The sequence below is a fragment of the Pseudopodoces humilis genome, chromosome 11, assembly GCF_049639895.1.
Source record: "Pseudopodoces humilis isolate 2021_Gansu_Grassland_sample_001 chromosome 11, ASM4963989v1, whole genome shotgun sequence".
Taxonomy (NCBI): Eukaryota; Metazoa; Chordata; class Aves; order Passeriformes; family Paridae; genus Pseudopodoces; species Pseudopodoces humilis.
Window position 1 is genome coordinate 8,161,541 of NC_142210.1, and position 26,296 is coordinate 8,187,836.

The 26,296-nt window shown below is 43.1% G+C and overlaps 2 protein-coding genes across 4 annotated transcripts in view; one reads left to right on the forward strand and one right to left on the reverse strand.

The window, feature by feature from the left end:
• FARSB (phenylalanyl-tRNA synthetase subunit beta) overlaps window positions 1-1,259 on the reverse strand; it is a 37,241-nt gene extending 35,982 nt beyond the window's left edge. The window contains exons 1-2 of the mRNA XM_005527026.3: window positions 1,168-1,259; window positions 153-208 (exon numbers count right to left, since the gene is read on the reverse strand). Of these exons, the coding sequence (XP_005527083.2) occupies window positions 153-208; window positions 1,168-1,225 (114 nt within the window). The 5' untranslated portion in view covers window positions 1,226-1,259. The remainder of the gene's footprint in view (window positions 1-152; window positions 209-1,167) is intronic.
• MOGAT1 (monoacylglycerol O-acyltransferase 1) lies at window positions 613-26,017 on the forward strand. 3 transcript variants are annotated; one of them, XR_015773442.1, is made up of 7 exons: window positions 2,210-2,358; window positions 12,179-12,357; window positions 12,768-12,969; window positions 15,548-15,722; window positions 19,196-19,395; window positions 22,362-22,603; window positions 22,746-26,017. XR_015773442.1 is itself a non-coding variant. In XM_014256191.2 (6 exons), the coding sequence occupies exons 1-6, from the start codon at window positions 832-834 to the stop codon at window positions 22,514-22,516; spliced, it is 942 nt and encodes a 313-aa protein (XP_014111666.1). In that variant the 5' UTR covers window positions 613-831; the 3' UTR covers window positions 22,517-26,017. The 3 variants fall into 3 exon arrangements, 2 of the variants coding, with proteins under 2 accessions (XP_014111666.1, XP_087917089.1); XM_014256191.2 differs by lacking the exon at window positions 2,210-2,358 and adding an exon at window positions 613-862 and having other exon boundaries at window positions 22,362-26,017; XM_088060963.1 differs by having other exon boundaries at window positions 22,362-26,017.
• The last annotated feature ends 279 nt before the right edge of the window (window positions 26,018-26,296 follow it).

Consider the following 26,296-nt stretch of genomic DNA (forward strand, 5'->3'; position numbering starts at 1 on the left):
CTCCAGATTCAAAACACCGGTGTTAATACAGTCCATTACAACACTATACCAGAGGACATGCTGGAAACAGTGCTATACAAACTCTTACCAAAAAACCATGCTGTCTATATGCTATATCTACTCAAAAAGCAACAAAGAAAAACATTACTTACAATTTCATCAAGCTCCAAACCAAATTCAAAGCAAAGCTCATCAAATTCTTCATCCGCTGTGAAAGAAGAGGGTGAACTTTGGTTAATAAGCAGACCTCGCTCTTATTTTTGTGTTTGAGTTTGGAATGTTTTCAAACAAGGTAACAAATTCTATTCTGAAAAAAAAAGGTAAAAGTAATTTAAAGAATTTTCCTTATATTTGCATCTGAGGACCAGCTTCTTTAGTACTGTCGGACAAGTACATAGTCAATTTACTGACATGATATTCTGACAGCCACAAGAGAGGGCTTCTGATCTTTGGAGCTCAGCTCCTCAGCCAAGTCTGTCAGAGCAACTCTGGCCTGAACAGATAATGAAATCAGAAGGGAGTAACTGGGCAGCTCCTATTCTGATCACTCAGGTTGATCTACAGAGGTTGCATCAACTGCGTTGTAACATGTGAGTTACACATGCCTGATCTGACAATGCAGATTTGCACCGGGCTGAACACCTCTCGTCTAAACCACTGAACGCTCCTCTCCGGCCAAGAAGTTCTTAAATCTGCTTCCTGAGCCGAGAACGAAGAGCTGAATAACCCCATGCTATTCACTGCTCGCTTTGCCTGCTCTCCCCTTTTCTCTCTCCTTCTTCGTTTAACCAGATCCTGAAACATACAGTGACACTCCAACCAGAAACCGCCATGCGGAGACGCGTGGTTGCAATTTCCCGAGGTATCGCGAGCAGTGCGTGTCGGGGCAATGGCCCGAAGGGGCCAGGGATAACACACGGCTGTGCCTGCCGTGCCGTGGGCTGGCGGGAGCCGGCGGCAGGGGAGCCACCGGCGCTCTGAGGCCGGAGCTTCCCCGAGAGTCCCGGCACAGCCCCGGGACACGCAGGGCACCGAGGGCGGCGGCACCGTGCGCGCTCAGGGCTTCGCGCCGGCCGGGGCGGGCAGCGGCGGAGGCGGCGCGGCCATGGCAGCCCGGCGGGGGCGTCCGGAGGCACGGCGGGGATGGCGGGGATGGCGGGCACTCACTGTAGCTCCTGCCGAGCGCCCGGAACAGCAGATCCCGCTTCACGCTGACGGTCGGCATGGCGGCCCGGGCCCGCGCTGCGCCTGCGCCGCGCACCCGCCAGGCCCCGCCGCGCTCCCGCCGCGCTGCCCGCGGGCCGCCCTCAGCCCCCCGCCCGCGCCCGCCGCCCCCCGCGCTCCTCGGCGCCGTGACAGCGCGGCCGGGCGGCCGGGGGTCTGCTCCGATCCCGTCCGGGCGCTGGGAAGGGGGCGGGCGGTGCGCCGAACCCCGGCACCGCGGCGGGCAGCTACGGCGGTGACATCAGCCCGCGCTGGGCGGGAGGGACGGCCCGTGTGGGACCGCGAGTCCCGGCGGTGCCGCTGTCCCCGGCCCCGGTGTGGGACCGTGAGTCCCCGCGCTGTCCCTGTCCCCGTGGAGGATGGGGAATCCCGGCGCTGCCGCCGTCCCCGTGCAGAAGTGGGGGTCAGTTTAGGCAACGCTGTGCAAGTTTCGGGGGGTGGTTTCTTTTTCACTCCGAAGTTTTATTTTGACGATCCCTGTCACGAACACCCCGGGCGAAACGCCGCGGGCGGGAGGAGGCTGTGCGTGTTCTTGTTTAATTAAAAACGAAACGCTTGACTCCAAAACACTGCAGGAACTCTTAAGTTCTGGGTCAGCTCCATAAGCTCTTTAATGGTAAGAGCCTTAAGCACGCCCCGGAGTGCCGGGTCTCCGGCCGCTCCGAGGGGAAAAGCCCAGGTGCTGGGTGCGGACGCACCTGGATCGCAGGCGCGGGGCTCGCTCCGGCAGAGCCGCGGTGCCTGTGGGCGGGGGGAGCCGCGCCGGCCACCCGTGGGAGGAGGCGGTGCAGCAGCCGCCAGCCCCCGCAGCCGCGCCCGGGCTCTGCCCGCTCCTGCTCCGGGATCTGGTCCCGCGGCCGGGGCGGGCGGCACCGCCTCCCCGTCCCCGCCTGTCGGACCCGCGGCCGTGGGCAGCGCCGGCGGCGGGAGGGGCGCCTCCTGCACGGCCGGGGCCGCGGCAGAGCGGCACGCAGCGGGCAGGTGCGGCGGCTGGAGCCGGAGCCGGCAGGTCCGCGCCTCCCGCGCTGCTCTCCGACAGCATGAAGGTCGAGTTTGCCCCCATCAATATCCCTCTAAAGAGGAGGATCCAGACAGTCGCCGTGCTGCAGTGGATCTTCTCATTCCTCCTTCTGGGTAACAGCCTTCCTCCTCCCTGCCCCTGCCCCAGAGAGAAAAGGGCGAGAAGCGGCTTTTTCGGTGACCGGCGTTACCCGTGGGCATCGCTCGGTGCCAGCCCGCGGCTCCACGTGGGTGCAGAAGCGGCCGGGGGCGAGCAGATCCCCGGGCGGGCAAGAGCATCGCACTTCTTTCTTCCGTGAAAGCTTTGGATGGCTTTTCCTCTTTTTGGGGCGTCTATTTCTTTCTACGGGTTCTTCTTCAAATATGATCTTAAAAAGCTAATGTCTGTGGCTCCTCCTTGAGAAGCCCAGTAGGTTTCTGACAGCAACTTTTTTATTGAACGTGACCAAGTCTGGTACATGACTAATGCTGTTTTCATTGGTAATTTCGTAAAATAACTTTATATGCTGTAGTTCAATAAAATTCTCATTTAACAAGGTAATGAAAATTAATGGGCATTGTCAGTGAATTGACTCAAATGCAGACACTTCTGTAAATATAGGAAAAATATTCTCACTGGCTTTATGAAAGTGTTGCTAATTCTACTTGGTAATCTTTTTCCACTGATTATTCCTCTATAATTAATGTTCCTAATATCTTAATAGACACCTATTACTAAGTACCTATTCACAGCAGAAAATCCAGTTCACATGGGTAGGTATCTCAAATTCGATGAAATGAATCACTTGATAAGGTAAGAAAATCCTTAACTCTATGAGACTAAATCCTTGGATTGTATAAATTGGGTAGTGGTTATTGAGCAGTCTGTTCTGAGGTACAGAGCCACCTGTGTATTATTGGAAATGCTGGAACACTTCATGATCATCTATGCTCTAGGATTTACAAGGAGAAAAGGATGGGCACATATCTTCCTCATATGTCTTGCAAATATATTATCCTTCAGGTAGTCTGATGTCTTTCAGATTAATTTTTTTTTTAGGCTCGCCCACGCATGAAAGATTTGGGGGAAGTATGGAGGTATGAAGCATCTTCACAGAATAATCAGCAGATGTTCTGTTACCTCCAAATTATATGTAGTTAAATGATAAACAGTTTATGTTTGTGGCTACATTGTAAGTAGTCTGTACTTTTAATTATCTGTTATTGAATTAGGTTTTGGCATGAGCCATTATTTCAGTCTCATAAAGCAGTGGAAATTCAGGGGCAGTGGAAGGAAACTTTTTTTTCCCCTAATGTAGCAATACTGCTGCAGAAAACCACATCTTCCTGTGCTTACTAGAAGTGATTGAGAAGACTCTTTGTAGTTTAGTGGGCGAAGTAGGGAGCTGTCATCTGCAGCTGGCACTGCCTGGGAACGTCAAGGAAAATCAACTTGGAAATGGTCTTATGGCCGGTTATGTTGAGTATAGTGAGTTCATGTGATCATGAAAAAATGGATTTGCAAGAATGCTTGATTAACAATTTGATTCTAATAATAATTATCTGTTTGTGCACCATGGGGATGTTTATCTTTAGAGCTGACCAAGGTGACCTTGTCATTTTGTAGGCAGACAGTTTCAGTGATAGGGCAGCCAGTGATCTGGCCAAAAAGTTTCACTTAGCTGCAGGAAAATTCAGGTGGATAAATCCTAAATAACTTAAAGTGGTGAGAAATGGGCTGGTTTCTGATGTTCTTGAGTGCCCCATGTATGGATTTTTCAGTTTTTGGTTTTGGTTTTTTTCCCCTGAACAGCTGTTGTTTGTTTGTAAGCTTTGGATTCAATAGTGACACTTTCAAATCGGGGAGGAGATGCCTCAGGACAAGTGAAATACTGTGTGAGTTCATCACAGAATAGGCTGGAGGTTTAGGTGTTCTTTGGGGGTTTATGTGTGTGTGGAACTAGTTTATGCCAAGCACAATCTTGATTGTCTGTCTTGTGTTACATATCTGCATGTGAAAACTTGAACAGATAATACCCTATGACAACTAATGATTCATGATATAGATAGAGGGATTCTGTTCAGAGCAGTGAATAATTGGGTACTGGCTTAGCTGCTAAAGTTGTCCATCTAGGTATGTTGTAACGTGCCATAGCTTAGTAAAATGAACTACAGGACTAACAGATCAAGTAAGGGAACTCTGAAAATTAGTGTCCTGAATGACAAAAGCTGAATTGGTCAGTGATATTCTTCAAATCTGGTGAGAGATGCATTAAAAAGTGATTTTGCACACTGAGTAAGCTGTAAGGGGAATATGAGCCTATTACAACGTAGAATGAACAATGTGACTTGGATAGAGGACTGTTGGTTTTATCTTGAAAAATGTAAAATGCCCTTGCTCTCCAGGCTTGCTTTGTTATAATGCTGCATGATTTTCTGACACTGTGGAATTGATGATTGAAAATGCCCTCTTACTTGTGAGACTCACGAGCTGGCCTGACATATAGATATGAAGTAGTTGTTGAAGGCTAAATCTCATCCCGACTGTAGAAAGAGTGAATCAGTCTACAAATACTGAAAAAACGGCAGCAGCAGCCTGGTACAAGCAAAGTTCTGCTTCTTCATGCAGTGTACCAGCTTGGGCTGGATCTGTACTCCAGATCCATTGCTTCTGCTGTGCAGTGTAGGCAGAGTAAACATGCCTCTGTCTCAAAAAAAGCTGTACAGATGTGCACAGAATTTCATTATATACAAAAGGAACCTCTTTAAAATTCTGGCTGTAAGTTCCTGTGCTTCCTTGTTGTGTGCTGCAAGCTGCCAAAGTTCACCCTCAAAGGGAAAAGACAAGTTTTCATTGTAACAGTGATTTGCCTGTTCATTATCCAGGGGCATGACACCAGAAGCAAAAATAAGTTCTGAAACACTGGGCTGTGTATGTGAGAGTTTCTGGATTAGATGAGAGAAAAGCCCATTAGTGGATTCCCACCGTGTGTTGGCTGAAAATGCCATGTGGGTTTCTATCTTATGTTTTCCGAGTACAGCAGACCAGAAAAGTTTGGGTATAAGTTCCATGAAAGAGAAAAGTGTTTTAATTGTCTTTTGAAAGACAAGTGTTATCAATCTTGAGTCTAGAAAACTAAAGCTGTTAAAACTGAAAACTGGCAAATGCTAAAGTCTTGCTGTTTCTCACCGTATTAAGCACAAATCCTAAGCAGCTTCAGGCTGAAGCATAATGTCAAGCCTTTAGTGTTATATTTCTGAAACAGCAAAGACATTAAGTTTTGCAGTGTTGTAGTATCTACTTTATAAAAGGCCAAACCAGAAAATTTTTACAGATGGTAGTTTTATGCCTGTAATTACAGTTATTAGAGATTTGTTCGCTTGGCCAGGGGCTGACAGTCCTGGGCCAGGTGTTGCCCTGTTCCGAGCTCGTGCAACACCCACACCATGTCTGCCTGTGAGGCTGTGTGCTGCCTGTGTGATCTCTCTGTGCCATTGTCCAACCCAACCCCAGGCAGAAAGTCACCAGGAGAAATAAAATCTCCAAGCCTGTAAGTGCTGCTGGACTGACAAAGCAAAGAGGTTACATAACCTCCATTTTTGTATCACAGGTTCATGTGCACTAAAGAAATTGTCACTGCCAATGAATGCAGCGGATGTGCCTGGTGTTTGCAGGAAATCTTTGTTTTTTAGCTTGGAAATAGTTTTCTAAAGAACTTTGAATTAATTTTGCTGCATTTGCCATTATGTCTGATATCCTCCTATTGGGAACAGGTGTAGATTTTCTGTTTCTCACACAGCACACAGCAGTGGGCATTTATCCTTGGTGTATGTGAGGTGTGTGCCTCAGTACTGCACATCTGTCAGCGAGGTTCAGTTTGTATCAGGAGGTGAGTAGCACCCAGGTAGGAGGTAGATCAAAGGGTTCATTTAAAGGCAAAACCATTAAAACAAAGAAAAATCAGTCAGATTTGGTTGGAGTGCTGCTTTCCCAGTGCTTCAGCCTTTTGTTTTCCTTTCTCTCTAATGTACACAAATCAAATGACAACGTTTTTGAAGTAAGTAAAGCTAGAAGGTGAGCTATGTGCTCCTGCTAACTTCTGTGCCCCTGATGTGAAAATGGAGCTTTTGCGTGTGGGGTTTGAGCATGTACAAAATCAAATGCAAAACTGAGCAACTTGGTTGGAGTGGTGGAGTCTTGGGCCAGACAAAGAGAGAGGGAAATGAGAGTTTAACCCTCCAGCAGGGATACCAGGGTTCCTCTCTGAGAAAAGATGATGGTCAGTGAGAATGGTGCATCTTTTTAGGCCCACTTTTGGGGCCCAGCAGTGTCCCTGGTCTCCTCACTGGGGGTTTAGGAAGTGACTGTTATGCAGGCACCCCTGTATTTGTTTGTGAAACCCTTAATAATGCAAAATCAGTATATAACATAAGGTATGCTTTAATAGATGCACAAAACCACAAAATAATATGCTGAAGACATTGGTATATATTAAACTACATCCTGTTCTCTAGTGATTAAACTTCTGTGCATGTAGGATGAAGCAGTCTGTTAATTGAACTTGCTGGACACAGTTTTGAGTTGTGGATCTGGCTTCCCCAAAAGAATAGAAATGATGAAACGTTTGCCATAGAGTGAGAGATTGCTGCTGGAATAATAAGTGATTTCTGTGTTGAGAAAGAAGGTGTCAGTGTAATGTGCTAAAGCAAATATTAACCTGTTCTGCAAACATGTCATGATGTTTTATTCTCTGGTGCTGATTTAATTCATCAGCTACAGCTGAATAACTAATATGGTTTTGTTTTTCTCAAAGTCTTTTTTAAAAAAACTCTTTTGATGCTTTGGGAAAACTCAGCTAAACTCCAAGAGTCTTCCCTAAGCAAGCTGGCTGGTATTTCTACTTATTTTTGTCACTCTGTGCTCATTTATCTGTTAAGTTTATTGGTGATCTATGGATAGGGACTAAAGTGTGATCACAGAGAATAACAGGATACTTACTGACTAGTATTTCTAGGAATGCTGCCTCTGTTACCTACATCTTAGGGAGGGAATTTAACCATATGTCTGTGTATATTTGTTTGTATCTCTCAAAAATAATGAGAAAAAATGTCTCTGTGTCAGGCCAGAGACCCTAGCTTGACAACCTCTATGTGAAAATAAGTGACTGTGAATGCCTAAGGAGAAAGAAAAGAAATGGGAAATATGTAGACTAAATTTGGCATGCTGTCTTGGTATTTGGCAATTAGTAACTTGGGGATTTATGGTACCCAGGCCACTCTACCTCCAAGTCAGTTGTGTGTAATGCTCTATATCTCTAGTTTATCAGTATTTGCTAGTGGAAGGTCTTGGGAACTTGGAACCAAATTTCAGCAAAAACAGGCCTCTAAAGCTGAGGGTTTGTGTTTGCTATCACAGCACTGTTGAGATACAGCTTCCTTGGTAGGAATGCTCAGATATCTTTGTGACTCTAATTGTAACCAATAACCTGACAAAGGCCCTCACAGGAGACTGACCCATATCCAAAAAATGCTGGCTGCCCAACCACCTCAGTTCTGGCCATGGCTACTAAATTCCTGGGGATGCCAACAGTTTTCCAGTGCAGTCAGTTTAAATAAACTCCCACCTTTTTTCCTTTTTTCTGGGGAGTCCTTATCTGCTATGGATAAAGTGTCAGTGGGTTCCTGTGTTACTTGTGGAAATTCGTTGACAGAATTGAAGAGCAGTGGGCTTTAAACAGGACAGGACTAACATTATGTCCCCATTTTCTTTTAAAAAGGCTTTCTATGTAAAAGCTGCAGAGCAATATTCTGCAGAGGCATGAACTTGCTTACTGCTGCCTTGGCAGACTGCCTATTCTCAGATATTGCCTATTGTCTCAGGTCTTATTTTGCTGGGAATATTGGAGTCCATTTACTGTAGTTGTTCCTTCATTTGAATTTCTGTCCTTTTCTTCATGATATATATAAATAATTTGGAGAATATTTTCAAAAATTAAGGCTGATTAATTCCTTTTTCTTCATGAAAGTATCCTGTAAGTGAGGAAATTTGTTTTAATGGCAAAATCCACTGATCAGTGGTAGCTTGAGGAATGATAGCGAGGAGCAGATATTCATTAGGGATGAAAACATCATGGTACAATTCTTCTGTGTTCCCTCCAAAGTTCTGTTCCCAACCTAGCTCAGAGACATTGCTGCTCTGAAAACTAAGGATGGGAACAGCACTGTTGTTGTACATACATCAACATGGTTGTTGAAGAATGTCATTTTCCTTTTTGGTTTTTGTTTTTCCCCTGTGTCCACAGATGTAAGAAATGAGCTTTTCACCTTGCAGTGTGTATTGGCACACACACATACTCCTAAAGCCCCAGGAGGGGCAATACTAAGAATCACTTCTGCATCTGTATATTTGCTAGGGGGATAAAGATGGGGTTTTTTTACCGTGTCCTTGGTGGGATGAGGTTCAAATTGCTGAATTCTGAACATCTCCAGCTCGTTTAAGACAGAGCAGCATCATGTGTTTAGAGAAAGCTTTGCTAATTGTATGTGGGACATGGCAGGAACCAGCTCAGTGTTCAGAGCTGTCCTGAGATTTCAGAGTGAGCTCCTTTGCAGAGTTTTTGGATCACTGCAGAGAGCCTGTAGTGCTGCTTGGGGTGAGACCAGCACCCCTGGCACCAGGGACACGCCTGCACTGCCCAGGCATGCTGTCCATGACTGCTCTGAGCAGAATGGGAGCCCTCTCTCCTAGGAACAATCTTGCATTTGGTGGCTTTCACAGCTGATGTTAATGGAACATTTTTGATGCCTTAGTAACTCCAAATGACTTTGAACCTTCCAATTTCCAGATTTAACCTGTGCTCTTTTCCTGCTTCCTATCTCTGGTATTTAACTATTTTATAAATTTGGTGCCCCCAGCTGCAAGCTTAGAGCCTGATTAATGTTTGAAGAATCAGGTGAACAAACACCATTGGGCAGGATGGCTTTCAGTGCTGGTAGCTAACACTACACAGAGTGGTTTTCATCCGTTTGTTGCCAAATATGAGTATCCATATGTTGTAAATAGGAAATGGAGGAGAAGTGACACACCAACATTGATTCACAAACCCAGTGTTCAGAGTTCCATGCCAGTGATTTGTCTTTTAATCTATATTTCCTCCTTTCCCCTCACCCATCCCCAAAATCCAATATATATATATATATATATACAGAGAGATTTTTCAAAGCTCTAATTCAAGTTCAACCAAAAAATTACACTTAGAACGTATACTGGGACTACATCCAAGGACACAATGATGCTGTAGAATGACAAATCCCAAGTTATTCACCTTTTGCCTGGAACTTGTTTATGTATTTAGCTAAAATGGTTGTTATTTATTTACTCACTGTCTTGTCTGAGGGAGAAAACATCAGGTTTGTGTTTATAGGCTCATTGGGTTTGAGTCATCCTAAGGGGAGCTCATCACCTTGCAGACTGCTAATTCCTTGAAATAATGAGGAGGTATGGTAAAAGGAATTCGCCTCACATGTCTCATTGGAAATGCACTAATCATCTTAGTCCTACAGGATGCTGTGCTCCCCTTAGGAAGTGCTAACAGTATACTTATCTCCCCATACCTTGTGTACACTCAGGAAGGTGTCCTAGCTAAAGCAGAGCAGCAGTTTGTTGATCTGGTGTGTGTTTATCTGCATAGGATTGGGTACTGCTGTCTGGGCCTTTTCACTGTTGATGTAATTAGCTCTCACAGCAAGGATGCTTGGCTACAAAGCTCTTTTCGGCTGTTTGCTAGCAAATTGAGAGTAAAAAGCCAGCCATGTGATTCTGTGTTTAAAAAGCCATGTGATTGATTCTCTGTTAAGTCGAAAGTGCTTCTGAAAGGAAGGGTAGGAAATATAAATACTTGCTAATTTTTGCATAGCAGATTAATTGATTTATAGCAGCTAGGAAAAAAAACTTCTCATACTTGTTCAAACTTAAACCAAGAACCTTGGCGTCCTGTCCATATTATAATTTCCTAGAAATTTCTATAATTTCAGGATCTCTTCTTCAAGAAACAGGTAATGACTTTTCCTCGATAGATTTCTGTGCCCTATTTTGGAGTGGTGCTAGAGTGGGATTCCCTGAGAAACTGAGTGTCATATTTCACCTGTGTTACTTGTCCTGCACTAATGATGTTCCTTAGAACTTGTTTCAGTTCTTGTGAGTTTTCCACATTGACTTTGGGGGTCTGTGGGCCTCAGTTAACAGTGGTGTTTTTCAAGAGCTTTTACTCAAATGCTTTTCTGTGTAAGACTGAAGTTGCTTGTTGAGGAGGAAGCAGTGAACTTTTGTACTGAAGAATGAAGTATCCTTGAAAATGGTAGATTTTATCCTGCTCCTGCTTTTCTTTATGGTCATTTCCTTCTCCCTTCTTCAGAGCAAATGCAATTCCATATTTTTCTGCTCATATTCCTGCTGGAAATGTTCATCCCCTTCTAGACAAGATATCCAATTTTATTTTGAAGGCACAGTCAAACTAGGCACAGGAGCAAGTTGGTTAAAGTACAGAAAAAGTAAATATTCAGACTGGAGGAAATGCAAGTCTGCCTGTAGACCAAGTTGAGATCTCAGCTTGAAATCTGCATAGTCTAGGGAATCTACTGACTTTTCAACACCCAAGTAATATCTCTCCTGAATGAAGGTGATCTGAACTAGGATGAGTGGGTTTTACTCTTGGTTCATCTGCTTATTCTGATAATATTTTGCATTGTGTGAGCCAAATTATTGCCTGAAGTACTTCTGTTGTTTCTTTTAAAGTGTGCTCTATTTAGTGGTGTATTTAGTTCAGTATGTTTCACTGGTGTAACTTCTTCTAGGACTTCACAGGATATTGCCCTCATGAAGGCCACACAATTGTGAGACAAAGTACTGCTTCTGCATTGTTAAAATATCCCTGACAAACGCTGGGTTCCTGCAACTCTGCCCATTGAGTCTTCCACTGAGAACTAGGTCCTGTTTTGCTTGTATGTGATGCTAAAGCCCTGGCTCCCTTGCAACCTGGACTTCAGCATCTGATCCATGAGCCTGATGGGGTTTGTTCAGGAGGTGGTAGAGCAAGCAGGCTGCTGCAGGGGTACCACAGGGCAGAGAGCAGCAGCTTCTACTCCTCAGACATCTCAGAGCAGGGCTGCTCAACACGCTGCAAGACTAAAATTCTGCAAGTTCTACAAACGTAAAGTTTCCATAGGATTTCCCTGAGTAATTATTTCAAGGTTGAGCCACAAGTAACACATTATATTTAACCAAACAGCTTTTTCTTGCTCCTTGAATTGTGTATAATACAACTCTTTTGTATCACTATTGTAGCAGGATGTTACAATTTCAACTTAATTGGGTTTGAAAGTATCAGGACTTGCCTGCTATTGTGCCTCCATAGCAGCGCTGAACTTCTCCATTGACTGACGTGTTAAGTGGCTGAAGTGGGACCTTTTCATGTTTTGGTCTTGTCTAGTGCATCTCCTTGACCCAGCACTTTTGGCTGGGAGGAGAACTACCATCCCCATATTATAGGTAGTGAAGCTAGAAAGAGAAAATGATTACCCAACATCCCTGTAATTAGAAGAGATGTTGCCATGGCTTCCTTTCCCTTCTTTCCTTACCCAGCTTTCCTTTCTTCTCACTCCCTGAAGCATTACATCCTCGTTAGCCCTTGCTGTCTCCTTTTATTTTGCCTTAGGTAAACCAGATGCTCTCTGCCAAACATCCAGTTATGCAGTAGAGGAAGAAATAATAGATGGAGGTGATACACCCTTGCGATGTTTCACCTTCACTGTAACAACGCAATGTTGAATAAGCTGAGTTCAATTTGTGTGCATTTTGTGTAAATCTGTAGAAACATATCAGGGCTGGGCATCCAGGTCTTAAAAGGACACAGATGTGATTAACATTTGCTATGCTTTCATTTTTTGTCTCTTGTAGCAGAGTTTTGCTGTGGATTCTTTGTGATCCTGATTCTGGGCAACTTCTGGTTCCTTGCTGTTCTGTACCTGCTGTGGCTTTACCTCGACTGGGAAACACCATGTGCTGGGGGCAGACGGTCCCAGTGGGTCAGAAGCTGGACTGTCTGGAAGTACTTCAGAGAATACTTTCCCATTCATGTGAGTGAAAGGTTTCTCACAAACAGCTTGAATAGCCATAAGCATGGGCACGCATCTAAGACTTATCTTTGCTAAAATTCTAATACTCGCTCCAGGGTGAACTTAACTTCTTTCTAAAGCATGGGAAATCTGAGATTTAGTGACAAAAGGGACAGGGCCTGGTTTTCTCGTTGGACTGTTGGGTGACAAGGTAGTGCTTCAGGACAGTAAATGCTAGACTGTAAATGGTGTCTAAATGGTATCCTGACACACCTATTTAAGCTGTGTTTATCTGTAAAGCAGGACAGTAGTTTTAAGTGCTCAGAAGGAAATTCACTGTCATTGCTTCTATGTCCTGTCAATGTGCAATCTCCATGACTGTTGTTTTTGAGGTAAATATTATAATGCCCACCACTGACTCTATTTTTCAGCTTATAAAAACTTCAGAACTGAACCCAAATCACAACTACTTACTTGGCTTTCACCCACATGGGGTCCTGGTAGCTGGAGCCTTTGGAAACTTTTGCACCGAATCTCATTTCAAAAATTTATTTCCTGGGCTTACTCCATATCTTCATATCATGCCCATCTGGTTTGGCTGTCCCTTCTTCAGAGAATACATAATGTGTGCTGGTAGGTAAAAGCAGAATGTCTCAGCTGTTGTTCCATCTTTTAGCTTCTGTTACTAATGTAGAGCCTATTCCTCTACTTATATATGATAAGTAATTTCAGAAGGATCAGTGTGGGTGCTAAATTTAACCACTATTTTATAATGAACTGTTGTGGCAAAAAATTTTGGAAGGTTTTACTAATAGTTTTATAAACTATATTACTGAGCTGTTGTTTTTTTCTGAAAATAAATTTTTGATTTTCCTTTGAGCTATCAGACAGCAGTCTTGAGTATCCATTATGTACAAAAAGAGAAGGACATAATAATTTGTAATTTTATTTAGCAGGCACACGTAAAACAAATTCAGGCTAATCTCTTACCCGAAGGGCTTAATCTTACACATTACAAATATCTTTATACTCAGAACTTAATTACCTGCTTCTCATTGAAATCCCATGTTGCAAATCTGGGTAATTTTAATTGATATGTAAACTCTAAAGAGTTTTTTGCTCTGTTCTGAGAAGCATTTGTCAAAAAGGGGTGATATTCATGATGGGTACTAAGTAATAAAAGAAAAAAATAACAAGCAATCAAGTTGGTGGAACAGGAAAATGAGAAGAATGAAATAAGCACCAGCGCTCCCCCCCAGTGGTTTAATACAGGAGTTATTTTACTTAAATTCACTCAACTACAGCATTTAAGCATGTTCTGATACACAAGACTAAGTCTGGGAGGCAGAGTTTTAACTTTATTCATGACTGCAACACAAACGCTGCAATCTCAGAGAAGCTGTTCCACTGCTTCATTCACAGAAACATGTCTAGGATGTTGCCCAGATTAATATCAGATTTACTTATGTGTGCATACTTCAACATATCAGAGAATGCCTTTCCGTGCAAATGTAATTTCTAAGGGTGTTCTTTATTGCTAAACAAGGGATTGGCAATGGTAGAACATTGCAATTTTAAACACTGTCTTTTAATCATTGTCTGGAAGTCAGATTTACATGTTTTTGGCATCTTGACCCATGGGAACAAATATTTACCTGCAGAATGAGTAATGACTGCAGTAAAAAACACTAAAGAATAGCCAGCACTGGAGCTCTGTTTTCACAGGTATGCAGCTGATAAATGAGAGGGGACCTTTGGTGTATTACAGGTCACCAGTCAAATCACAAAACAATTGCAAAATCTTCCATGTCCTGAAAGCCATGCTCCTGGCACAATGTTTCATTTCCCAGTCTTTTTCTGCCTGTCTAAAGCGTGCAGTTGTTGCCTCTGGCAGCACAGCTGCGTCACTCCCGGGCTGCACAGAGCATTGCCCTGTGTGCAGCCTGACAGCTCAGCTTCAGCAGGAGGCACATTTGTCCTGGGGAAAGGCAGCAGCTTCTGCTTTCCTTTCCAGGGAAAATGCATGCTGACATGAATGAGCATCACTTGAATTACTTGTGAGTCTCAGGTCAGCTGCATTTTCAGAGTAGCGGTGACTGTGAAAGCATATGTGGCAAATGGATGTAGCTTTTTACTGATGTCTGGACTTGCTCCAGTTGCAAGCTATTCCTCTTGGTGGTCAGCTCTCAAATGTAGATCCCAGGCATCTTCCCTCTCTCACAAAATTCTTATAATCCACATTGTAATGTCCCTATTAGAAAAAAGACCAAGCAGGGAGCAGCACATCCAAAATTTCAGCTCTGCAAAACCAACAACATAAACTAGACTTGATCTCTAAATTGTCACTTAGATTATATTAATTCAACACAGTGTAATTGAACATGGCTTCTGGGTAAATGAGATCATTATAAACCTTTGAAATAAAACTTAGAGCAAGAAGGAAAAGGAACCTTTGAAAGATTAGGTGCATATCTGCTGGAAAAGGGATTTTTCAAAGCACCAAGTCCAGAGCAAGACCTAAGGAGATAATAAAGTCTTGTACAGCAGTGTGCCTCTGATTAGAAGTGTCTGGATCAGCAGGAGTACCAGAAAAGCTTCATATAATCTACTATTTTAGCATAAATATTGATGAATGCCTGGGCTTGGTTAATAGAGAATGAGCTGATGCAGCTATTAGGAATGGTAGAAATGAGTCTTTTCTGCTTCTTCTAATGATGTCATGCCATTGCCTTAGATGGAGCTGCTGCTTTATAGCTTTGAAAAGAATGGAGGGGTATTCTTGGCACTCCATGTTTGAGTTAACAAGTCCTCTGTATATTCTGTTAACCCCTCTGTGCCTGTGTTTATATCCACCTGCTGCACAGCTTTAGCTGCTGCCTCTCAGCAGTATCTGCTGTATCTGCTGCCGTTCACCTCCTCTGTTCTTGGGCACAGAGTCTCTCTGAGGGGGAGTTAAGTTGCCAGAAGAGCACACCCTGAAGAACTCAAAACTCTTGCAATAGGCAACAGCATTGAAATCATCAGTGTGAAATCAAAGCACATGCCCAAAACACAGTATTGCAGAGTGAGGAGGTTGAATACAAACCTTTGAAACCCGTTCTGTGCTGTTATAATTTTGAAACATCATTTCTATATTTAAAAATATTCTTAAATTCCACTGAACTTGTACATGAAGATCCAGTGGTCACTCTTAAAATGTTTTCTCCTGAAGGAATGGTTTCTGCATCCAAGGAAAGTGTCTCACATGTGCTGAACAATGAAGGAGGTGGCCATGCATCCGTCATTGTGATTGGAGGAGCAGAGGAATCTCTGAATGCACATCCTGGAAGCCTGACCTTGAACATCCTCAAGAGGAAAGGCTTTATTAAAATGGCCCTGAAACATGGGTAGGTCTTCCATGAAGCTTGCTTTGAATGCAGGTTGATTCTTAAATATAGTTCATATTATATAAAATTAGAGAATTTGAAAGAGTCTAAGTATCTAAGAATGTGCAGATGTCTGGCACAGGAGCCAGTCTGTCCACCTAAATCCAATCTGGGAGTGTTGAAAACTCGCTTTGACTTTCATAATTTGTAACAGTAGGTGTTATTAGCATATCTTGTTTTATTTCGGTTGTTTCTTGCAGAGAGTAAGAATTATGAAAAAATATTAGTAAATCTTGGCTGGTTTTCTGAGTAGGGCAGACTTTCTTTCTGTTCTGTAAATTGAAGACACAATAAGGTAGAAATTTTTTATCATTTTAAGCAAACAAGCAAACAAATTGGATAGCCAGGCCCTGTTTCATTAAATCACTGAAAATTATGGTCGAGGAAGATTTGTTTTCACTGTTATTCTAAAGACTCTCTTTTGAAGATTGCCATTTGCAAAACTAAATTCCTGGGAATTTTTGGTGAAAATCTCAAGAAAAACTAGGTAACTTTTTACAATCAAGCAGCCATCAGTATGTAATTAAACAGAGATGGTATCAGTATCTTTTGAGTGATTTACACAAAGCTATTGTATTTGTTCTGGTCTGGTCTAGATGGTTTGTGTATTAGAAATATTGAAACCAATTATTTGTTCTGGCTATACTTTCTGGACAGCTCCCAGGATTATACATTGACATGTGAAGCAATGAGAAAAAAATACTTGTTTTGAGAAATCTGTAAGAGCTTTTTAAGCTATTAACTGGAGAAAAGGCAGTCTCTGAGAAGAGGAGCTCTCTGCTTTTACACAGAGTGCAAAAAACTAGAAACTGTTCTAGAAACTGTTCTGTGCCAAAATTCTAAGGATGTTTCTTATACATATCACTAGGATCCTCATAAAGAATTTGTTTGCTAATGGAATGTAACATTTTAATCTAATTTGTACCCAGAAAAAAATCTTGTGTATTTGAATTAGGAGTTTTCTGCCTAAGTGAGTCTTTACTCAATCTTTGCTCAACTGCTGATTAATTCAGTGGAATCCTCAACAGTCACTAGATTTTATTTGTTGTAACCATAAAGACTAGAAGAATATTAGGTACTTTTTTTTTTCTGAGTATGTTGGTAGCTGTCTGGTCTGTAATATCACAAAGGTTGTTGGTGGTTATCTCTCATCTAAATTGATTTGGGTTGAGAAATCAGATACACCTGTGCCTCTCATGACCTTGATTTCAAAAGTATCTCCAACACATAATAGCAAGAGTGGGACACTTACAAAACACAGGAATGGCCCCATTACCCCTTCACTTACTTAGATTCCAGTGATGGTCCTTGTCTTTCTAAAAGGGTCATGGCTGTCTAGAGCCCTCCCCTGGCTGGCAGTTCCTACCTCTGCCTGAGTGGCTGAGGGCTACAACCCACATGGTCACTGTAACCAGCAGGCTCCAGGTCATTCCTACAAACACCAGCACAAAAACCTGCCTCTGTGTGAAGCACAGGAATGCTGACTTCTCATCTGCCCAGCAGGGCAGTGGGCCAGTGTGAGTCCAACAGAGCTCTTGCCCAAAGACTCAGCATCACTTCTGGTTTTGATGTCTTGTTTTTAACAAAATGGGAAGAAAATTTCCAAATCAAGTGGAAATGACAGGGCAAGGGAGGCTCATGGGATGCAGATGAGATGACCCATCTGCCACCAGTGCCTGCACACATTCCTGGTGCTCATGGTCTGCAGCAGCAAATACCATCACAGGAAGGAAGGGGCAGTGCAGAGGGCTGTACTCTGTGGCCCTGGCTCCTGTGCTGCCAGCACAGAAAAGCTGTGTTCCTCAGCTAGGGGTTTGTCAAATGTGGCCTGAATATGTCAGCAAAAATCCTCTGCACTTCTGCAAAATACACTTTGGTCCAAGGTAGTACAAATACCTGATATGAAGTGAAGAAATCCTAAAGACACAAAACAAATGATGAATCAGATAACTTATCTTTAATTTCACAATCGTAAGTTACTTATTTCTCTGTCTCAGCCTCCTACATAGCATCTTGCAAAAGTCTTCACTAGATTAAAACAAATCCCACAGTGTCAGGACACCACAGCTATTGCACCACAAGATGTTCCTGTTTGTCTTTGTGTTGTAGTAAAAAGTGGAGTGTTTACACAGCCACAGTAAGCACCAGGCTTTATGATATTTCTTTTACAGGTGGCAGGGTGATAAATCCACTGGAGAAAGAAACTTTGAGCAGACACTAGTCAGGATAGTATGTGGGAATGATAGTTGTGTAAGTTCTCAGGCCAAAGAAGCTGTTGAAGCAGTTGTTTTTTATTGTACAGGTGGATTTTGACTGTCCACAGCATTTTCCAGCCAGCTCTGTCCTTAATGCATCCTCCTCAGGCATTCACAGCTCTGCAGAAATTCATTCTGACAATGTTCTAGCAATACTTCTATTTTGCAGTAAGGTTTTTCTCAAAGGTAGTGCCAACAGAATAGAACTAAGATACAGAAATCAAGATTTAAGTAAAGAAAATAAAACATCCCTAAAATATTCAGAGGCTGCTTAGGATTACCCTGGGTTTTTTTTTTCCTCTAAACTCTGTAGAATAGTTAATGAAACTAAGCATTAATCAAAAACCATACTGCAGCCAAGGTTTTAAATACAATGATGGGGTTTACCTGCTGAAGACAGCTGCACTGATCCTACCCACTCAAATAGTTTGTCCAGGAGCTAGTCAGTGCCTTTCCTTCCAGGCCAATTCATGAACTGAATGAGAATTCACTAGTCTGTGCAAGAGCCAAAGTGGGTTCATGCAATTTCTGTGGGTAAGATGTGACCTCTGATAATAACGGATTAGTGCTACTGTTTCTGAAGAAGTCCAGAGGAAGCAGGGTTTCACTAGGAATTGGACAGCAGAGGAGGAATTTGGCATTGCACTCGTGTCTGTGAGGGTGTCTGGTTTTTATCATGGTTTTTGTGCTGAAATCAAGGGCACGCATTACTACAGTCAAAAGACAAGGGAAAGCCAAGATCTGTTTTTGATGCCATCCAGCTGAGATCATTATAAGGTTAGCAATGAGGCTTCTTTGCTTGCCAAGGGAAAAAAATGTAGTGGAACAAAGGTGGACTTGCTGAAATAATGGTGGATAAAGACACACTTATGATATGTGCAATTACTCATTTTCATAATTCCAAACAGTCACAAATTGCAATAGGTATCAACCAACTAAATACTGCCAAAAGCAAGTTGCTAGCTGTGTGCCAGTTACTCTTTTTTTAAAACACCAACCAGCCAAGGCATCCAAAAAGCTGCTGCACATGAGAAGAGCTGAATGCCTGTTGCTGATGAAATCCAAAGCTGCTGAAACTCTCTGTGCTGGTTATTGTGAAACTGTTTCCATGCTGCTGATGTGAATTGAAGTGTAAGTGCAGGCTGATGTAGAATTCTCAGTGTCCTCTTTGTTTTACAGGGCTCATCTGGTCCCGGTGTTTTCCTTTGGTGAAAATGAACTATTCAAGCAAGTTGCAAACCCCAAAGGTTCATGGCTCAGGAATGTACAGGAGAAGCTGCAAAAGATAATGGGCTTTGCTTTACCACTATTTCATGCTAGAGGAGTATTCCAGTACAGTTTTGGCTTAATACCTTACAGGCAACCTATTCATACTGTTGGTAAGTTCCCTGCACCTTTTCTAATGTGTTTGCAAATGTTTTGAAATTCATCAGTGTGCTGCTAATATCTATAAATTTATAAATCTGTCCTAACAGAATTGATTACTGTGCATGTAAAACAAGTATGTGAGGTTTACTGTCCTTCCCAGTTAAAGGGGGCAGTTCTTTTCTCCCTTTCCCCTTTCTGTCCCAGCCCAAATGTTACTCTTCATTCTCAGTTATCCATAGGTTTCTATCCTTGACAGTCCATAAAGAAATCCAAGTGTTGTCCAGTTTTTATGAGAGGGCTGCCACAGCTCTGCAGCAGTTGCTGTGGGTTCTGGATGCTGCAGTTGTTTTGTGAGAAACCCAGAACCTTAATTTCTTAGCTCTGCAGAGAAGTAGCAGTTGGATGTTCCAGCTGATGCACAGCCACCCCAGGAAAGCTCTGGAGCAGGGCTACTGGAAGGTGCTTATGTGGTCCTGACCTGGTGCTCTTCAGGACAGAGAGAGAGATGCAGGAGGAAAGGGAGAGGATGCATTGTGGTGCCACAGCCCTTGGGCAGGCTGCCACCTGGATGGCTTTGCAGGTCTTGAGGTGTTTCCTTCCCTCTTGGTTTTTTCCCTTGGACAGAGCCTGTCATGTTTAATTGTGAGTGTGCATGCCAGGCAGTTTGGGAGAGTGTTTTTCCCCAAAAGCTTTCATTACTGCTCATCTACTCTCACTGGAGTGTGGAACTGAACATATTTTTGATGGTTTTACAAGTGCTATTGACAACCATACCTTTGCAAAATAGGTCATTCTGGGTCTCATGCAAAGGCAATTGTTGTCTGTCTGTAAATTTTTTGATAAATCATTTTTAGCCAGATTCTGACCTGAGTGAACTAAAGAAAATTGAGCTTTTCTGGTGTTCCACAAGGGACTTTGAAGGTGGCCCTCCCTTTATATGTGGTTGACTTGATCATAGTATGGAACAAATAAAAATGTTTAAGACAAAAACAGCTCTTTTTATGTGAAATTTCAAGCAGATCTGTGTTTTATCAGTTCATGCAGTTGAATATCTTGAAAATATTTAATTTTTAAAGCCTGCATTATACATAGGCAGGCTAAAAATGCCACTTATTTTAAAGCCAAAGAGTTTATCAAAGCTTTGGAATGAGATGTATTGGATGAGATCTATAATCTGTTTTTATTTTTGGGCTGATGACACCAGGACTGTTCTGAAGCTTAAAATGTCTTATTCATTGAGGCATTTCTTCATCATGACAAAAGCACAGGAGTGCTACAAATCAGCAAGACTCGAGTCTTGCAACAGGACCTGTAAGACCTCACGAGGTTCTTTGCCTTTTGTGTCTCTTCCCCCATGTTTGAGAACTATCACAACATCCCTGTGTCCTTTGAAGTGTGTGGGGTGCTCTTGGTATGGCTCAACATGGCTTTGAAAGCATTGGCTCAGCTCCTGAGAGCTGCAGAGGCACAGTGAGCTCACCTGAGGTGATCAGCTGTGCTGCCAACGTGGCCAGGTATGGGTGATTTCAGTCCTGCTTCAGGAGCCATGGATCCAAGAGCCATCCAGCTAAGCCAAGATCTGTGAACTTTGAGTGTTTGGGGCTTGATGAGTGAAGTACTTTTGTTTTTCCTTTATTTTTATATATTTTTTTTTTTATTACTTCTTTTCAGGAATAGAAACAAGTCTAAAATATCAAATTAAGCAAGTTCCTTAAAGCTGCACATAATATTAGAGGGATGAGTGTAGTTTTCAGTCCCACAAGAAATCTTCACTCTTGGGAGAAGAGACTGTTGCAGAAGGGCTTGGGGTCTGTTTGCTCTTTCCTGTCCTGTCTCTGGAAATCCTGTATTGTATGTATATTGATTTCACACCCCTCTAAGGTGTTGCTCAATGCAGGGCTGGGTTCCCACCCCAGCCATGTAAAGTCTGAGTTTCAGCACCACACAGGGTCTGAGAGCTGGTGGCAGCTGAAGCTGCAGCAGGAAAATGTAGGCTCAGCTCTTTGTGGTTCTGGCTAGGCTTCCCTTTAATCATCACCATCCAATCTGAAGTGGCAATATCTGTTGAAAGGAATTTTCAGGTGCCTTTGGAAAATTCCTGAGGGTGCTTTTAGCTCTGTTTTTCTAGACTTCCTCTGTAATCCCCGTCGGGTCTGTTAAGGTCTTAGTGCTTCTAATGCAAGAACAGCTGTCAAAAAATGGTGATTGAACAACACAGGAAAGACTGAGATCATGGGAAACTTCTCTTAGCAATCCACTTTTTAGCCATAGCTTTTTGTGGAAGAGAAGGCTGCCCTCTGGATTCCCATGGAGTCACCTGCAGGTAGTGGGCTTTTGCACAGTGTCTGGATAACATTTTGGTTCCAGGGACATTTGTGGGCAGTGGATGGTTCAGAGACACCTCACAGGGTTTAGGGGATTTATGTGCTACCCCTTCCTAGGCTGAGGTTACCAACAACGTTTCTGGTGCAGTGATATCCATTTTCAATAAATTGGAAGATAAATATTTCCTTCAGTCATGTTCATGTGACTGTGTGGTTGAGGGCACCACTGTCCTCTTAAGCAAGTTCCTCACACTGAGTAGTTTTACTATTCAAATCAGAAGACAGTGAGAAAGTGTATTTTTTAAATACTGTGTTGAACTTTTAGACAGCACATAACACACAGGATTGTATCTTGAAGTGTAAACTGCTCCTTCAAGTTAGAGTTTATCTCTCTTCTCATTCACTCTTTTGCTGCCAAACTGAAATGCTGGGGTGGGGTTTAATTAATTTTACCTGAACTTGAGCAAAAGGAAGTGAAAAACCAGACCCAGGACTCAGGCTTGTGAAAGGCAGGATCAGACCCCAGGATAAGAAAATTGTGCTGTGATTCTGCCATCTGGCTGGGAGCTGTGGTGGAGCTCTTACAGAAAGGACAGCAGTTCTGCTTAAAAAGAGATATCAATGACACTAATGCTGTTGTGTTTGATTTACAGTGGGAAGCCCCATCCCTGTAAAACAGAACTTGAACCCCACCACTGAAGAGATTGATCAGCTACATGCATTGTATCTACAGAAACTAAAGAAATTATTTGAAGAACACAAAAGCAATTATGGCATCCCTGCACATAAGTCTCTCATCTTCGAGTAGCAAATTACAATTTGTAATTCCGAATCTCGTGCAAAGAAACAGTATCTGCTGAAAGATGTCTTTCTTGCAATCCACATTTAGCAATCTGTAATTATCCTTGTATAAGGAATACTTTTAAGAATGGATTATTAGATGATTTATTGATTTTTATCTTATTCTTGGGCAGTGGGGGGAGGGATCATTGGGATGTAAGCCTCGAAGCCAGTGCTATTTTGAGTTGTCCTTTTAGGTTCATGTGTGCCAGAAATACGAGTGAGAGACTCCACACAGATGTTCTCACCACCATGGTACCTACCCACAGCTTGAGCATAGGAAATTGCCCCAGCAGGAGATCAGCAGCAGAAGTATAAACCCAAGAAGCCTTTGGTTAGAGGTTGAGAGATTTACCAGCATTTATCAAACATGATATCAGATTGTTCTCTGAACGTCAAAAACCCCTGCTGCTTTTCCACAGGAATGAAGGTGTATGATTTCAGCAGATGGCTACTGTAAACCACTTACATGAGAATTCAAGAATAAATAGGAGCCTTCAGCCCTGAATAGGATACTGGAAAAAATGGTTTGTCCAAGTCATGGAGCAGAGCAAACCTTCCGTTTGGAGAACAGTGTGTTGAGATTTTTGTGTGTATGTGTGTGCTGGGTGGTGGGAAGCACTGAATGATGTGACTTTTCTGGACAATCTGTGCTTTGGATCATAAGTTTGGAAGATGAAGCAGCTTTGGTGGTTTCAGCTTCAGAAGAGATGGCAGGCACAGAACAGGAAAAGTGAGGGAATCATGTGAACTCTTCATCCTGTACAAATTAAAAATGATCCTATGTCAAGCACTTGCGCAGAAGGAAAGGGAGCCAAATTTGTTCAGTCAGTTCTGAAATTTCACCAAGGAAAGTGTACTTGATAATGCCTTTTTTTCCCCCACTGACAGATGTGGGGAAGTGTGTGTTAAGCTGGTGCTGCAGGGTGACACAGCTGCAGTGCCGAGGCAGTGTGAGCATAGCTCTAGGGTGCAGCAGGTTAAGAGGATGCATTGTATATAAACCAGGTGCCTGAATTTGAGAAAAGGTCTATCCTAAATGTGGATATCCACTTCAGAAAAGAAAAGAAAAAAATCTTAGCCAAACTATTTTTCAGTGAAAATGCCTAGGTCTTGGAGAGTATTGTGCATGGGAAGAATTGTAATATATTACTGAATTTTTATGAGATAAATTCTTGAATTTGTAAATGCTTTTTATCTGCTTGCAGACTTTGCAGATCTGATGTTAGTGAAGAGTTTGCTCTATTCTAAGCAGTTTTGGTGCCTAAACATTACATAAGTTAGGTGCTCTGACAGGTCATGCATGGGCTTGTCAGGCAGCCTGGGTATCTTCAGTTGGCTTAGTTGAGCACTGAGGTGCTCCAGGAACAGCAGCACTGGACACCTTGTGTATTCAATGGGCTGTAGGCTCTTAGAAGAAACAGACTTGAGAACAAGGTAGAACTCTGGAAAGAAAATATCTTAGCAATTTGAAGGTGTTTAAAGAAAAGAGTGGAAATGGACTGAGCTCCAGCTGAACCAACATCCCAAAGCCAAACAAGTATTTGCCAGACAGAGCAGATGTATGTGCTTCAAAAAGCCCTCCAGCAACAAGGTGGTTTCCTTAAGAGGGCTCTTCCTTCTAGTGCCCATTTGTCATCCGGATGTAAACAACACTGAGCCAACACTGAGTCGTGTTCTCATTTTCCCTACAATGACACAATCTTTCTGGGAACCAGGGCTGGAATTTCAGTGCTTGAAGAAGCCCCTCTTCCCTGACAGACTGCTGTCAATGTGCCCACAATCCACCTCTACCTGAGCTTGGTACCGTGTGTGCTTGCCCTCCCTTTCCATGCCTTTGCTGATCACTGATGATCACTGTGGTGTAGGCATCTTGCTTCCTCACTTTCTGCCCACCTTTCCCTGGCCTGAGATCTCTGGTCTCTATGCATGGAAAATACTGAGTGCTGGCTTGTCATTCAGCAAAAATGGGGTTTAGGAGAAGGGTTTGGGAAGAGGAAGCACTGTGGTTTTGCAAGTTTGACACCAGCTTAAAATCAGGACTGTTTCAGCTCTGGAAAGGGCATGTTTCTAGGGAGATCAGACATGGCAGGTTTGTTACCTGGGAAGAGGTCTCAGGGTCCTGAGGATTGTGCAAATGACGGATGACCCCTGAGCTCTTGCTTTTTCTTAGTCAGCTATGTGAAATTTCCTTTGGATTTGACTCTTTATTGCCTGCCCTGATGAGCAGTGAGGATTATTCATGAAAGAAGAATTTGGAGTCTATGTCAGACTGCTCTCTCCTAGATCATCTGCTCTAATGAGATATTTCCTCTCATTCTCAGTCTGCTCTTTTTCCATTACCTTAATGATAGAGAAAATCAGGCTGTAAATTTTAAAAATATTAGCATTGGGTTGAGGATGGAAAGTAACATTTTTTTTTTGTTGATTAAATTAATCAAAATTTCTTGGGAATATGTGGACACTGATTTTGGGACAATATCTGGTCCAAAGGATACCCTATAAACAGGCTTTCCTCTGAATTCCATGAGGAAATTATCTGTGGGCTCTCTGTACCATCCATAACTGGCTTAGGAAGAAGAAGTAGGGATTGTGTTGCTATGGCTACTGATATTGTCATTGTTTTGTAACAATGGAGATGGTAAAAAACACCAAAAACTAAAAAGCCCAACAAAAAACAACAGAATCTCCAAACAACTCAAATATTTATTGTTGCTCAGTTACCACTGCATATTGCTTATGATGGTCCTTCCAAAGTACCTTTCATTATTGTCTACTGCACCCAGGACTACTTGAAAGTAGAACTTCTGTCTCTAAATGTGACAGACATGGTGTTATCTAAGGTATTGACCTGTGTGTTAGTGTGTGGATCTATAAAACAATTCTGAGCCTAAAGGCCAGAGCCCTGGGAGCCACAGACCCATTTTGGCTACCACAGGCACCAATCCCAGCGCTGCTACAGGCACGAGGAAGCTGCCCATGTTTGTTGGAGCAAGAGTCTCCAGTTGCAGCTCATGCTGGACAAAGCAAGGGCAGGGAGCTGGTAGGAATGGTGACACACCCTCCCACAGCTGCAACTGGAAGAACTGGGCAGTACTCAGATTCTTGGTGGGGATGCCACACTGCCTGGGGCCTGCTTCGTGGGGTGTTTCTTCTTTGTGCCTTTTAATGGCACAGGTAATCCCAGAGAAGCCAGCCATCCATCAACAGGAGAAGCTCTGCCTCTAAACCGTGCAAACACTGCCTCCCTGACACACTCAGGATGAATTACCTGCCTGTTCCCTCGTGTGTGAACACCTCTGTGCCAAATTCTGTTGACAGAAAGTCATTCCTGAGTATTTTTACTTTGTGGACTATGCAGCATAGTTTATACTTTGTAACTTTTTATGGTACCTGTAAAATATGAATGTCAGCTGTTTCAATGATAGCTGTGGCAAGGAGGTGTCAGCTAATAAAGGTTTGTACCAAAGTGGGCTTGTGCTGACTGGAATTCAGATACTGGAATTCGCTGCTTTTGGGTGAGGATCCTGGCTGAACTCAAGGGGTCACATTAGCCTGGCTGTCAGGCTGTGCTCGTATCACACTGAGAAATCTGGATGGATTGCTTGCTGCAATCTCCTGAGGAGAGCCTGAAGCCAGGTTCCTGATGGGGTTCCAAAAGGTCTGAGGAAGAAGTGACCCACAGCAGGGAAGGGCTGGGCTGCAGCAGCCTTCAATCAGTGCCAAGGGGCACAGCGGGGATGTTGGA

What these genes read in the sequence shown, in the direction of transcription:
- MOGAT1 (XM_088060963.1), top strand. Translation starts at nt 2,265, where the DNA reads ATGAAGGTCGAGTTTGCCCCCATCAATATCCCTCTAAAGAGGAGGATC. An exon ending in AGAATACATAATGTGTGCTG is followed by an intron (nt 12,970 to 15,547) that starts GTAGGTAAAAGC and finishes TTTCTCCTGAAG; the next exon opens with GAATGGTTTCTGCATCCAAG. An exon ending in AAAATGGCCCTGAAACATGG is followed by an intron (nt 15,723 to 19,195) that starts GTAGGTCTTCCA and finishes TTTGTTTTACAG; the next exon opens with GGCTCATCTGGTCCCGGTGT.